General features: G+C 37.6%; 4 protein-coding genes across 4 annotated transcripts; 2 read left to right on the forward strand and 2 right to left on the reverse strand.

Annotated features, from left to right (window-relative positions):
- Positions 1–1,361: 1,361 nt before the first annotated feature.
- On the reverse strand, positions 1,362–3,236 carry GCK72_008589 (uncharacterized protein; the record flags this gene model as incomplete). Its single annotated transcript, XM_003094898.2, has 3 exons — positions 1,362–1,627; positions 2,421–2,659; positions 3,154–3,236. The coding sequence occupies 3 exons, from the start codon at positions 3,234–3,236 to the stop codon at positions 1,362–1,364; spliced, it is 588 nt and encodes a 195-aa protein (XP_003094946.2).
- A 1,223-nt stretch (positions 3,237–4,459) lies between these two features.
- Positions 4,460–6,816, forward strand: GCK72_008590 (uncharacterized protein; the record flags this gene model as incomplete). The annotated part of the gene is made up of 3 exons (XM_053726903.1): positions 4,460–4,985; positions 5,273–5,413; positions 6,224–6,816. 3 exons carry the CDS (start codon positions 4,460–4,462, stop codon positions 6,814–6,816), a joined length of 1,260 nt encoding a protein of 419 aa, XP_053586480.1.
- A 1,629-nt stretch (positions 6,817–8,445) lies between these two features.
- Positions 8,446–9,114, reverse strand: GCK72_008591 (uncharacterized protein; the record flags this gene model as incomplete). Its single annotated transcript, XM_003094894.2, has 1 exon — positions 8,446–9,114. The coding sequence occupies one exon, from the start codon at positions 9,112–9,114 to the stop codon at positions 8,446–8,448; it is 669 nt and encodes a 222-aa protein (XP_003094942.2).
- A 1,240-nt stretch (positions 9,115–10,354) lies between these two features.
- On the forward strand, positions 10,355–11,420 carry GCK72_008592 (uncharacterized protein; the record flags this gene model as incomplete). Its single annotated transcript, XM_003094914.2, has 2 exons — positions 10,355–10,434; positions 10,529–11,420. The coding sequence occupies 2 exons, from the start codon at positions 10,355–10,357 to the stop codon at positions 11,418–11,420; spliced, it is 972 nt and encodes a 323-aa protein (XP_003094962.2).
- Between the last annotated feature and the right edge of the window lie 3,736 nt (positions 11,421–15,156).

Consider the following 15,156-nt stretch of genomic DNA (forward strand, 5'->3'; position numbering starts at 1 on the left):
AAATACACCAGGAAGACCCCGCCCACAATTAGGCCACGCCTACTTTCAAAATAGACTAAGTTATGTCTTTCAAATCGCGTCATTTAGAGCAAAAAAGTGTTTTCAGCACGAAAACTGAGGTTTTTCTCTTTTTTTTCAGTGAAAACCGAAAATCAATCAGATTTCAGTCAAAATCGCCGATTTTTAGCTCGAAAAAGGTGAAAAACTTGATAAATCTACAAAAATTGAGCTTTTTAAAGAAAAAATAAGCGAAAATTGACACATTTTGCAAAATTTCAAAATCAGCTGAATTTATACAACTTTCTCAGAGGAAAATAGATCTAAATTTACTGTTTTTTCCATAAAAATCTCATTTTCAGATTCAAAAAATAGAAAACGGAGATTCCGGACCAATTTTACAACCAAAAATCTCATTTTTTCATCTCAACTCTACAAAAATAGCTCAAAACATTCCCCAAACAATCCGATTACCCACATTTTCTCTAAACATGACACAAAAATTTCAATAAAAAAGTATAAAAGGGGCGGTGAGGTGACTGATAAGAGCTAAAAATGTGTCCTTTTTTCTGTTGCCAGACACAGAAAACGAGAGAAATATTTCTCCCGAATTGATGCAAAAATGATGCAGGAGTAGAGGGGGGGGGGGGGGGGGGGGAGAGAGCAAACAGCGAAAAATTTGGTGGTGGCAAAAAAAGTGGGCGGAGCCTAGAGGACATGTACAAACATCTGATGGGGAGAGAGACGGAGAATATGCGAAATTTCTTGGATTTTTGCAGAAAATTGGTCTTTTTCGCTGTAAAAAAATTGGCTGGCGCGCCCGCAGGCGCGTCTAGATCTGACTTTTGTAGTCGAAAAACTGGAAAAATGCTGATTTTCGACTCAAATATTCAAATTATAAGGATAGGACGCTGTTTTTGATTAGAAAAGACTGATTTTACAGCAAAAATTTGGATTTTCAGTTGAAAATGCGGCAGAAATTAACATTTTCATATGAAAAAACTCAAAAAAACTACTAATTTTCATCTGAAAATGTGAAATTATAGCTCAAAAAGACCGATTCGATCCACAAATTGACGAAATTTTCAGCAAAACGCTCACCAAATTGCTAGTTTCAGCTTATTTTTAAAACTAAAACTAACCAAAAAACCAGAAAAAATAACAGATAAAAAGTAAGGAATGGATACCAATCGTGGAAAACGATTATAAAAATAAAATTTTTTAAGATTTTCCAAAAAAATCGTATTTTTCTTCCAACAATAAAGATAATAACAAAGAATTACTATAAAAACGACAATCTATCAGCCTAAAACAGACCAAAACTTTAAAGAAAATTACAAAAAACAGCAAAAAATTCAAAAAATTCAAGTGGTTCTGAGCATTTTCGCCGCCTTCTTATCAGCCAACTCCTTCAATTGAGCATCCACTTTCTCTTTTCTGGCCACCAGAAACTCCTTCAACTCATCTGGATTCAAATCGTGATACTGTACTTCAATGCCGAGTGTTCTGCACGTTTTGATCAACATTCGGCAGATATGCTCCAGTTCCACGTGTTGAAGAGCCTTGTCTCGCGATTTGACTTTCGCGATTTCGTAGAGATGCTTCACCGACAGTTTTCCAACGATTTCGTCTGGAAAAATAGAGTATTTCAAGGTGAAAAGTGCTGGAAATTCAGATTTTGATGGTTTTGGTGTCTGTCTGTGCGTCTGTATATCTAGATGTCCACATTCCAGGGGTTTTTGAGATTCTAGCTGTCTGTATGCCTTTATAGGAGGTGAGTCTATCTGGAAATCCAGATGTCCACTATACTGAAGTGTCGGTTCTCTCGAAGCCTGTATGTCCGGATGTCCAAATGTCAGACATTCTTAAAATCTAGATTTCCAGGTGTCCGTCTGTCCGTCTGTATATCCAGATGTCCACCCACTCTTCTTCACTTATCAAGTTTAGAGATCTCTGATTATCTCGAAACTTAAAATTTCAGATTTCTGATTCTTCGTCTGTTTATCCAGATGTCTCTTCTGTCTTCCAGAATATCAATTTCAGAGTGAGACCATCAATCTGTCTATCCAGATGTCCATCAAGATCAGGGCTGTGCGAAAAATGTTTCGGACAAAAACATTTTTCGGCCTGAACATTTCGAATAAACCGTTCGAATTTTTCTTAAATTTTGAGCTCAAAAACAAGTTTCCGGAGTCTTTTCTTGAAATACTTACAGTTTTCATACAAATTCAAGTTTTTTTCTTTAAAAAACTCATTTTTCAGACACTTTTCTTGAAATTTTCAGAAAAGTTTTTTCGCACAGCCCTCATCTAGAAGTCTGCACAAAGATCAAAATGATTTGTAGAACAATGCCGCGTCAAATGCGCGCCAGACTCCATTCTTTCTCACTGTCTGTCCACCTGTTTATCCAGATGTCCCCTTACCTTTACTAGCTTTTCCCCTTCCAATTCCAGCCGCCTGTTTCAGCAACCACGTGGTCGTCGGCGTACAAATCTCGCGATCATACGTTCTATCAGGTTTGACAGTGATACGTGTCGGTAGTGGAACTCCTTGTTTAAAGTGTCCCGTCTCTTTATTGAACTCTTTACAGAAATTCGCCACGTTTAGACCACGTTGACCGAGTTGGGGACCCAGTGGTGGTGCTGCCGATGCCATTTGGGCTCTGGAAACATGGGAAAAGTTTATGAATTTAGCAGAGAAATTGATTTTTTTTGTGGTTTTTGACCATCTTTCTATAGGATTATACGGGTTTCTGATGGAAAATTTGAAAAATTCTTGTGAAAAACGCAAAATTATAGTTAATTTTCGTTGATTATTTGGAAATTTTGCGTAAAAAACCTAGCTTTGTTAGAAAATTGAAGAAAATTGTTGACTCTGAAACCATTTTTCGAAGAAAACCGGGCAAGAATCGGAAAAAACAGCAAAATAATACGATTTTTAGCTAATTTTTGTAATTTTTTCACTACTTACAGCGGAAAACAAAGTTTTCCAGTTTAATATTCACGAAGACTCTGTAAAAACCCCGAAAATAATTTTTTTTAAGTGATTTTTCACTTTTTCACCAAAAAAAAACTGAATTTTTCTGTGATTTACACTGATTTTTCTATATTTTTTACAATTTGCTCAATTATTCATCGAAATTTAATCAAAACTCACTTAATATTGGTCCTCAACAGCGCTCCATGAATCACCTTCACAATCTCCTTCTTTCTGACACGCGCTGCTCCTTTACTCGCCATTTTTACACTGAAAGTGAATTTATATAGAAGATGCGGAACTTAGAAGACGTGAGGAAAGTATTGATTCACAAAAAAGAGAAGACATTCGGAAAATTTGAAATTTCTTTGTTTCTGGCGAAAAGACCGGACGAGAAATATTTATTTTTCACAGATTTCATAGATTTTATCAAAAAACTCGCTGATTGTCAGCAAAACTTTGCAGTAAAACTCATTTAAAATAGAATAAAAGAGCTGAAATTTAGAGTTTCCTTTCAAAAACATTTTCAAAATTTTATCGTCAATTTTTCCACTAAAAACACATTTTTATAGTAAATTCAAAATCTAGAAGATGTGACGAAGACAATGATACCAAAAAGAACTGAAAAAATCCATTTGATTTTCAGATTTTCAGCCGGAAATGGAAAATAAAAATCGAGGAGAAAGCGGGATAACGGAGTGTCGTACCGCGTGTTGTTTAGCGGGAAAGCAGAGGCTAGGCGCTGAAAGATTACCTCATTTCTTCTTGAAGACCACTCGTCACGTGTGACTTTTTCTACTCAAAAACAAAAAATATTTCAGATTTATCGATTTTTCTAGTTTTGATTTGATCTTCCCGCCTTCTTCATCAGCTTTTCTTATTTCTTTTTTCTCAACAATTTTTTTTTTCAAATTTTGCTTCAAAAAAGTTCTAAAAGGTTTTTTTTCCAAAATATCGCTCTTTTTTCTTGATTTTGCATAAAATTCACCGAAATGTCGCTCACAAAAGCCCTTTTTCAACTTTTTCAGCTTAATGATGCAATCGCGCTCCATTGAGAATTATCTCTAATTTTGCTGAAAATCGCTGAAAATCAATGTTTTGCATATCAAAACTTCCGGAAATCCTTCTAGAGCTCTTGATTATCATGTTCTTTGTTAGTTTCCACCTGAAATCGTCAGTTATTTCGTTAAAATTTTCAAAATGGACCCTAAAATGTTTTTGGCTGAAAAACCGGTGAAAACCTTTTCGATTTGGTGAAAGCCATGTAAAAGCACAAGTTTTGTGTCGTTCTGTTGGGGAAAAACTGCAAAAATCGAGACATTCGTCTCAAAAATTGTAGTTTCAAGCATAATTTTTCACTTTTTTCACCCGAAAACCTTAATTTCCGCTCTCTTTTCACTCCGAATCCTCTCAAAATTCTTCATTTTTTCAGCTGCACTAATCTCCACTAACCACCCTAACCCTCCTGATCAAACCTCTCCACAAAATGTCTCGTCTCGCCGGTCGTGTCACTTTTCCTGGCGCCTCGGATTCTCAGGAGCAGGACCAACCGACGTCTTCTTCCACCTCCAATCGTCCCCAGAATCCACGTGGCCCGCCTAAAAATCGATATGCAGACGAAGAAAGATCAAAGCCACGTGGCAAAGGCAACGTTCGGTATCAAGGAACGTATAGTGATAAATTCGAGACGTCGGAGAGGGATTCTGAAGGCCGGACGTCACAAAATATGGAAAATCGACTTCAGAAGCAGTCCGACAGAGATTCAGAATTCAGAAGACCTCAGAAGTACGAAAATCGACGCCAGGAGACGTCGGAGCGAGATTCTGACTTCAGAAGGCCTCAGAAGACGTCGGACAGAGATTCAGAATCCCGGCGTCAACAAACCCACCACCGTAAACCGACGCAACGTGTAGAAGACGTGATGCCTTCTGAAGAACTTCTGGAAATTGAAGATTTCATTGAGCAGATTAGCGATTTGAACATTCGAAATGATCGATCCGCAGCCCAGATCAGTAAGTGATCTCACCGGTGCACTAACGCTTTAGCATTAGAGCGCGTTTGCTTTTTTCACCCAATTTAAGATTTTCAACCATATTTTAAATGTTTTTCTTTCATTTTCTATCGCAAGAGCTGAAATTTTTGCAATTTTTGATAGAAAATGAAAAAAAAATATTTAAAATATGGCTGAAAATCTTAAATTGAGTGGAAAACTCAGGCGCGCTCTAATTCTAAAGAAGTTCCAAAGCGTTAGTGCACCGTATCACCACTACAGTATCCTACAGTAACCCCTTTTTTTCAGAACGAAACATCCTCGCATCACAGGATCTTATCGATACGATGTCTTCGGATGATTGGGAAAAAGTGTGCAGATCGATGTTGACGACTGCGTTGGATCAAGGGGAACCCGAGTTTATTGCTGATTTGATCGTCGCGCTTTTCAGTCAGTTTTTCCTTTGTTTTAAAACGATTTTTTCGCAGAAAACAGCAGAAAAACTGAAAAAATAGAGTTTCTACCATAATTTTAATTTTAAAAATCCGGTTTTTCCTATTCCTCGATGTAAAATTCGCTTTTCTTGGAAAAAATTAAAATAAACCATACTTGTCAAGGCCCAAAGTACAAAGTTCAAAATTAAAAATTTTTTTTCGAATTTTTTCGCGGAAAATTAAATTTTTGCCTATCATTCAAAATTAGAAGAAATTCTGAAAAATCAACAAAAATAGTCATAGACAACACCTTTTTTTTAAACACTTTTTACTGAAAAATCGTAATTTTTTCAAAAATTATCACGATTTTGGCTGTCAAAATTTTGAAATTGTGTCGTTTATTTAACGAAAAAATACTTTTTTTTTCAAGTTTTCGCTAAAGAAGTTGAAAAATTACTTTTTTCCAGTTTTTTCCAGAAAAATCGTCTAATTTGGCGCTTTAGACACCTAAATCTACAAAACGATCAAATATTTACAGAATCCATATTTTGAGAACCGGTTTTTTGCTTAAAAACACCAAAAACCTATAAACTTCGTCGCTTTCTGAAAAAATCGTCAAAGGTGCGCCAGAATCAAGAGAAACACCCAAAAATTGCTTTCCTGAACATTATTTTCGACAAAAAACACTATTTATTGGTCAAAAAAAACGCGTCCAAGGTGCGCCAGACATCTGTAATTCTAGACAACACGGTAGACTCCGCCTATTTTTTGAACTTTTCAAGCCCCGCTCATTCTCTCCAAAATCTCATAATTTTTTTATTTCCAGACAACCGAATGTTCTCCGCAGTGATGTCCGACGAACTAATGGCTCAATCGTCCGACCACATAATTGAGAACGACGAGAAACCGATTCCCGCGCTGCTCTCAGCGATTCTCTGTGCTCATTGGCCGCGTCAATACGCGAAAGCATTCGACAACATCAATCCGATACTGTATACAGTCGTTTGTATAGTCAAAGGATGGATTGAAGTGGTGAATGAGGATACGGGAGTCTTCTATAAAGAAGAGAAGAAGAGACCAGAGTATAAGAGTATGAATCGAGATGAATCAAAAGACGTCGCGGCTCCAGAACCCGAAGAACCCAAAGAAATCATTCCGGAGACGCCGGAAATGGTGAATTGTTGCGCCGTGGCACTATCGGATCTCTGCGATACGGCTCAACGTCAGTTATGGGTTAATTGGATGGCAGTGACAGATGAGATATATCAATGTATCAAACCATCGATAACACATAATCAGAATCTGACTGGAGACGTCAAGGCGAGACTACTCGACACGTTTATCCAGATGAATCAATGGACGAAGAATCGACAAGCTGGGATAAAGCACGCTGGAGTGCAGACAGTGCCGACGGCCTAGGACTCCTCTCTTTTTAATATGTATATTTTTTTTCATTCCACTCTTTCTTTCCCTGTGCCATTTTTTGTAGACCTGCCACCATTATTTCTTTGTAATTTGTATCATGTATCATCCCGACTGTTCTTTTAATAAAGTTTGAGTATAATTTAAAATACCAAGTTAGTTTGAAACATTTTCAGATTCAGACATTCCCTTTTTCCTCAAAAAAGATCGCATTACTCTTTCCCGACGCATTCCGTCCCTTCCCCCATTGACTCCGCCCACCACACACAAAACATAGCAGACGGCGTAACCCGTGAGATGTCGGCTGCTTGTCTGCGTGCCCCCTTATAATCAACCCGTCTCTCAGTGTATTTTGTTCTTCCGAGAACATATACTAAAATTGGAACAATACAGAGAAGATTAGCATGGCCCCTGCGCAAGGATGACACGCAAATTCGTGAAGCGTTCCAAATTTTTTGTGGAATTTTTGGTGAATTTTAAAGTTTTTCGGATCATTATCGTTGCTGAAAACAAAGTTGTTTCATTCGCTTTTGGACTGAAATTCAAGTATTTTTCCTCAAAAAATAGAATCAAAATGAAGTTTTAATTTTAAAAAATCATTTAAAAAAGGGATAATCGTAAACCAGTCTGGCGTGCCGTTGCCGCGTTTTTCAAACTAAATGAATGCATTCGAATGAATGAATAAGCCGAAAGATTTTAAAGTTGTCGAAATCACTATTTAGGAAAAGTGGCTGGCGTGCTGTTGACGCGATTTTCCAGTTTGAAAAAAGAACAAATTATTCAGTGATTTTCAAAAAATGGCGTGCCTTCGACGCTTTTTCAAATTTTCACAATATTGACACAAAATCAACTGGAAATCTCATTTCTTATCGATTCTGAAAATAATTTCGAATTCCTACATTCCCTTTTTTCCTCAGAAAAGATCGCAATATTCTTCCGGGAATATTCCTCCCTGCGCCAATTCTCCTTTTCCACATTTTCCCACCACTGACTCCGCCCACCACACACAAAACATAGTGGAGGGCGGAACCCGTGAGATGTCGGGACACAGCATTGCCCTACCCCCTCAGCTCGGCGACTCATAAACTTACCTGGCTGGAGGTATTCCGTGATCATCAAGGCGGAATCCTCATGGCGAGGCCTATCCATTGCACTTTTGGATGGGCTGACCTGTGTGGCAGTCTCGAGTTGAGATTCGCCAACAGCTCAATTTTTGCGTAACGGGGCTGCGTGCGCGCGGCCCTGGAAAGTTATAGATTCGATATGTGAATGGAAGGGGACCGAGATTAGCTTGGAAGTGAAAATATCTTATCCGGAAAAGCATTCCCTTCGTGTGTTCGTTTATGGCTATATATGGAAAGGTTCCGCATTTTGAGACCTTTGAATGGAACAACTTGTGTCATTATTCTCTTGAATTATATTGTCGTAAAATTTATTCCATCAATATTTATTAGCAATTTTCAATTTCAAAAGTTACAAAACATAGTAAAATAGAGGATAAACAGTAAATTTTGATAAGAATTCATTTATATGCAAGTATATGGAACGCTTCAAAAAATCGGAAGTTATTAAAGAAGTCGAAATAAAAAAGGAGACACGGAAGAAAACAGAAACAACAATTCAGTTTTAGTGCAACACAATGAAATGGAAAAAGATAATATTGTCTGATTCGTTTGTCCCAATCACTGCATGTGTACCATCCTTCCGTTTGATCTTAATCATATCAACATCAACTGACAGTTTGTGTTTTTCACGAATTTCTATTTTTGCATCTTCACTCATTTCCATGCATCGAATCCCATTCAAATACATTGCTCCACTGGCAACATCAGTATTATTGATTAATAGAAACATAAATTGCAGTCTTGGATTAGATCCACGGATCCAGTGTTGGAGGAATTGATTTAATTGGTTTTGGGTTGTCGGACGACAAAAATCGACATTTTCACTATTGACCAATAACATGTCATCTAATGAATAAACGTCATGATATTCCATAAATTGAAGGTTTTGAATGAAGATTTGTTGAGTCTGACAAGCTTCTTCGAATGGATTCTTCCATAGAAACAATCTGCTGGGAGTATTGAAATGTTTCAAAATTGTTCTGCTCATAACATCCGTCACTAGGCGAGACACAAAGAGAGCGTTGACATTTCCAATCGTTTTTTTCAATAATTCAATTTCATATTTCTCACAACCTCCATAAAAACTAAGATTTTGTGGATTAGTGAAACAGAATACTGTCCGAATGTGATTCATCCAATCGCTGAAGTTGAATGGTGTAGATGCTTGCATTCTTCTGCCTTGATATTCAAAAGAAGCAGTAACTAGAAGAGTTATATCTACGGGTGATAACTCATTCACATATTTTGGCTCGTCATAAAAGTTCAGACCCAAATAGTTTTCTCCGCTGATCACAGATACACAAAGCAAACCAGAAACGCAGATGTTAGCATTACTTGTTTTTATTCCTAACGATGTCACGAGATCCTTAGTTTTCGTTGAGACAAGGGAGAACGCGAACCTGAAATGAAACATGAAGTTTACTACTGAAATTTTATTTCAATTTTTAAGGTCCCTGGAATGAAACCCCTCCACAAAACATATAGTAAACATACAATTGTCTCAAAGGAAAGTTCTTGATCACTTCAATAATGACACTATTGGGAAGTCGAAACAGCGGAAAAGTAGATTCCATTCGAACGAATAATCGATTCTTATGGACGAATAAGCAGAGGTGTAGGTCGGGAGATGTACTCGGCAATGAGGGCGTCGTTCTATTTGATTTGCCAGAAGGAGACTATTGTGACCAACGTTCTTTTTGGGAAATTCGGATGACAGTAGTTTCTGGGAAGTTTGTATTTTGGGGAACGGGGATGTTACAGGCAGGTCGGGAAGGAGAGCTGTTTGGTTTGCCAGAAGGTTTCGATGTTGAGGATTCGTACACTGGGAAAGTTGACAGAGCAGATGGACATAGGGGTCCTAGAAATGTCAATCCTTACAATAAATGATATGCGCCTTTAACACCCCTTGGCACGAGTTCGTGAACCGATAGCACACATAAACCAATTCTTTGGTCCGTCAACGCTTGTTTCTGGGACAGGGGATTCTAATAAATGATTCCCGTGGACGAATAGGCCAAAAATAGTCGACGGTGTAGGTTGGAGAAGTTCTGGAAAATTCGGGTATTGCCTTATTTCGTTTGCCATGAGGTTCTGATTGTAAGGAATCACATCTCTAGGACCCATCTGTCCATCTGCTCTGTCAACTTTCCCCGTGTACGAGTCTTCACAATTTGAACGTTCTGGCAAACCAAATAGAACGACGTCAATCAATTCGAACCCAGAACTCGCCTTCCTACCGTACTGCCTTTAGCAACCCCCGTCCCCATACTGTCATCCAAATTTCCCAAGAAGAACGTTGGTCATAATAGTCTCTTTCTGGCAAATCAAATAGAACGACAGCCTCATTGCCGAGTACATCTCCCGACCTACACCTCTACTCATTCGTCCATAAGAATCGATTATTCTGTCGAATGGAACCTATTTTGCCGCTGTTTCGACTTCCCAATAGTGTCATTATTGAAGTGATCAAGAACTTTCATTTAAAACAATTGTAAGTTTATTATATGTTTTGTGGAGGGTCTTCATTCCAGGGACCTTAAAAATTGAAATACATTTACAGTAGTAAACTTCTTGTTTCATTTCAGGTTCGCGTTCTCCCTTGTCTCAACGAAAACTAAGGATCTCGTGACATCGTTAGGAATAAAAACAAGTAATATTTACATCGGCGTTTCTAATGTGCTTCGTGTATCTGTGATCAGCGGAGAAAACTATTTGTGTCTAAACTTTTATGACGAGTCGAAATATGTGAATGGGTTATCACCCGTAGATATAACTCTTCCAGTTGACGTTTGTTTTGAATATAAGGGCAAAAGAATGCAAGCATCTACACCATTCAACTTCAGCGCTTGGATAAATTATATTCGGAGTATTTTCTGTTTCACTAAACCACTGAATATTCGTTTTTATGGAGGTTGTGGGAAATATGGAATTGAATTGTTGAAAGATACAACTGGAAATGTCAACGATCTCTTTGTGTCTCCCCTAGTGACGGATGTTATGAGCAGAACAATTTTGAAACATTTCAATACTCCCAGCAGATTGTTTCTGTTGAAGAATCCATTTGAAGATGGTTGTGAAGTTCAAAAATTCTTCATACAAAACTTTCAATTTATGGAATATCATGACGTTTACTCATTAGATGACATGTTATTGGTCAACAGTGAGATAGTCAGATTCACACATCGAATAACCCATAAACAGTTCAACCAATTCCTCCAACACTGGATCCGTGGATCTAATCCAAGACTGCAATTTATGTTTCTTATAATTAAAAAAATTAATGTTGCCAGTAGAGAAGTGAATGGGATCAGATGTATGGAAATGAGTGAAGATGCGAAAAGAGAAATCCGTCAGAAACACAACCTGCCAATTGAAGTTGATATGGTTAAGATCAAACGGAAGGATGGCACATCTGCAGTGATTGCAATCGAAGATATAGAGCACATTTTCTTTTTCCGTTTCATTGTGTTGCACTAAAACCGTATTCGCTTTGTTACCGCTATCCATTGTATGTTTGTCACTGTCATTTTCATTTCTTCTTGGGCAATAACTCAATTGTCTTTATTTAATGTTTTGTAACTTTTAAAATTGAAAATCGCTAATAAATCTTAATTGAATAAATTTTACGGCAAGATAATCCGAGAGAATAATGGCACAAGTTGTTCCAGTCATTCAAAGGTCTCAAAATGCGAAACCTTTCCATACATAGCCATTAACGAACACACTTAAACGAATGCTTTTCCGGATAAAGAAAATGACTTCCGGATAAGAAAATTTCACGTCCATGCGGAGGGAGACATTATATTCAAGGTGCGGCTTCAAAAATAACCAAAAAAGTGTTTTAATTATTCATGAATTTCTTCGAATCATTGTCGAAAATTTGATTTATCCGAGCCGTGATAAGTTTCATTTTGTTCCTCCCATTCATATATCGAATCTATGACTTTCCAGGGCCGCGCGCACGCAGCCCCGTTACGCAAAAATTGAGCTGTTGGCGAATCTCAACTCGAGACTGCCACACAGGTCAGCCCATCCAAAAGTGCAATGGATAGGCCTCGCCATGAGGATTCCGCCTTGATGATCACGGAATACCTCCAGCCAGGTAAGTTTATGAGTTGCCGAACTGAGGGGGTAGGGCAATGCTGTGTTCCGACATCTCACGGGTTCCGCCCTCCACTATGTTTTGTGTGTGGTGGGCGGAGTCAGTGGTGGGAAAATGTGGAAAATGAGAATTGGCGTAGAGAGGAATCTTCCAGGAAGAATATTGCGATCTTTTCTGAGGAAAATAGGGAATGTAGGAAATGAACCTACTTTGAAAAACTTTGGTTTCAGATAAAAAAAAAGCAGATTTATATCTTTTGAGAGTTTTGTTATTTCTTACCAAGCTCGGTCTCCCAGTCTCCCAGTCTCCTAAAAAGAACTTCAAGGAACATTTTTTCTTCGGTTTCGGTAGAGCGCGGTTGTAAGAAGTGTGCCGTGCTAATATTTCTGTATGTAACAGTCTTCAACGCGCCGAAGGCGCGCCAGACATTTCTCTTTTTTCTTCAAATCTGGCAACCATGACGTTATCCCCATCATTTTTATTACTATCCAAAAAATGACGTCACTTTTCATAAATCCCGTCCATCTCCCTCCCCCCGATATCCCGTTTTACAATTTTTGACCGTACAAACACAAAAATCCAAAAATCATATATATATGTACTGACTTTCGAACTATCATTTCGATTTCTCTTTTCTCTTGAAACGTCCCTGAGGAGGGAAGAGAAGAGATTAATCCAAATCGTCTTAACTTTGAATTGGATTCAAGTTCTCCCCACACGACGACTTTTGTGACACTTTTTTTTCCTTTTTTTCGATTCTGACGACCATCGACGTCACGATTGATTTGTATGCATGTTTTTGTTCAAAATAAGACTTTTTGAAATAATTGAAAAGTCCATATCGTACAGGGCCATAAAGCTAATTTTTTCCAATTTTTTTGCTACTTTCGATTAAACGTGGCACACGGTCTCCTAGGATGATTTTAGGGGCAGATTACGTCATCAAACGTGGAATGTCACGAAAAATGAAAAATTACAGAAAATTCACACGTGAGGGTTTTTTTTGAACGGGGAATGAAGTGGTAATCCATTTTCTCGAGAACCAACGCGTTTTTCTAAAATCGGCTCACTCAGTTTTGTTCGAAACCGTGTTATAAACCCGCCAGTGATTTTTTGTGTATTTCTGTTGGGTAACTTTTGAGTTATCCTTTGTTGAAAAATCAACTGAAAACACCCGACTTTTTCAATAACTTTGAAATATCTGACCTCATTTTGCATATATCAAAAATCCATTCACTCTACTTTTTTCTTATGTTCATTGGCTACCATTTGCACTCATTCATTACGTGTTTGCTTCTCAACTGACCGAGTTATATCACTTTATGCTTTGACACTATTTTCTTATCAGAACTGGAATACCTGTTATAACTCGGTCAGTTTAGAAGCAAACACGTAATGAATGAGTGCAAATGGTAGCCAATGAACATAAGAAAAAAGTAGAGTGAATGGATTTTTGATATATGCAAAATGAGGTCAGATATTTCAAAGTTATTGAAAAAGTAAGGTGTTTTCAGTTGATTTTTCAACAAAGTATAACTCAAAAGTTACCCAACAGAAAAACACAAAAAATTACTGGCGGGTTTATAACACGGTTTCGAACAAAACTGAGTGAGCCGATTTTAGAAAAACGCGTTGGCTCTCGAGAAAATGGATTACCACTTCATTCCCCGTTCAAAAAAGCCCTCACGTGTGAATTTTCTGTAATTTTTCATTTTTCGTGACATTCCACGTTTGATGACGTAATCTGCCCCAAAAATCATCCTAGGAGACCGTGTGGCACAAAAGTCGAATTCATAAAAAAAAAGAATAAAACACTTTTTTGGATAAGCTATTTTCAATTTTGTGCGAGTTTAAATGGAGCGCAGATGCATCAAATGAACTTTCTATGACACTGTGATATCGCGACGGTTTATATCAGACTTGCAACGGGCCGGGCCCGGCCCGGCCCGGCCCGGTCTGCCCGGAAGTTCAGTACTGAAAAAAAAACAAAAATAGAAAAAAAAAAAAAACATTTCGAAAATTTCCAGATTTTTTTTGAAAAATATTTCTTAAAAACAATTTTTTATAGGTTTCGAAGGTTTTTGAAAAATATACTTGAGGAAAAATATGAAAAATTTTCAGAAAATAAATTTTTCGACAAAAAATTGTAGTGAAAAAGTTCAAAAATTCAAATCCGGGCCGGAATTTTACAAGTCTGGTTTATATTGTAGCACAGGGGTGCGCGACGCAAGGTCGCTTAAACGCGTCGCTCAGCGGCTGGCACGGTGCCAAAGACAGACTTGGCTGAGCGCCAAGTTCAAGTTTAGCGTGTGTTTGTCGTATCTTTCAATGAAAAACGCGACGCACACGCAACGCGACTGGCGCGGTAAATTCAAAACTTTTCGTTGCGGACCTTACGCCTCGCACTCCTGTGCTGTATTTATGAAAATCCGGGAGAGTTGAAGTCATATTTTTCACTGCAGATTCTGATACTTCTGGACATTCAAAAAAGTTTTTATTTTTGACGAAAATGCTAAAAATCGCTTCAATAATCGTTCTCTAGACTCAAAATGAGGTGGAAGAATTTTTCCACGCATCCGTGTAGTCCTCTCGGACAAGATTTTTTGCTCAATTCCTCGCTTCCACTTTTTTTCCAAAAAATTTTTGTAGTTTTTCTTTTTTTTTCGCCATATAAATGTCAAAAAGTGGTTAAAAAGTGAAAAACGGAGGAGAATAAACCCGAAAATTGAAATTACTGTTTCGCGCCAAACGCGCACCAGCTACCTAATTTTCAGCTTCGATAGGAAATGAGATTTTCATTTGATTTTGTTTTAATAATGTAAAAATTGGAAAAAAACGCGTCGGAGGCGCATCAGACACTTTTCTCAAAATGGGATTTTGACAATTTTAAAGTGTTTCGAGTAGTTTTGAAATTTTGAAAAAACCGCGTCGAAGGCACTCCAGACTCACCTTTTTGAAAACAAAATCTTAAGAATAATTTTATACTTTTTTACACTGGAAAAACGCGTCAACGGCACGCCAGACTAGTTTACGATTGTTCCTTTTTTTCGATAGTTTCTTTATGGTTTTTTTAAAATAAATTTTAATTTTGATTAAGTTTTTGCTCTAAAA

The sequence above is a fragment of the Caenorhabditis remanei genome, chromosome III, assembly GCF_010183535.1.
Source record: "Caenorhabditis remanei strain PX506 chromosome III, whole genome shotgun sequence".
NCBI lineage: Eukaryota > Metazoa > Nematoda > Chromadorea > Rhabditida > Rhabditidae > Caenorhabditis > Caenorhabditis remanei.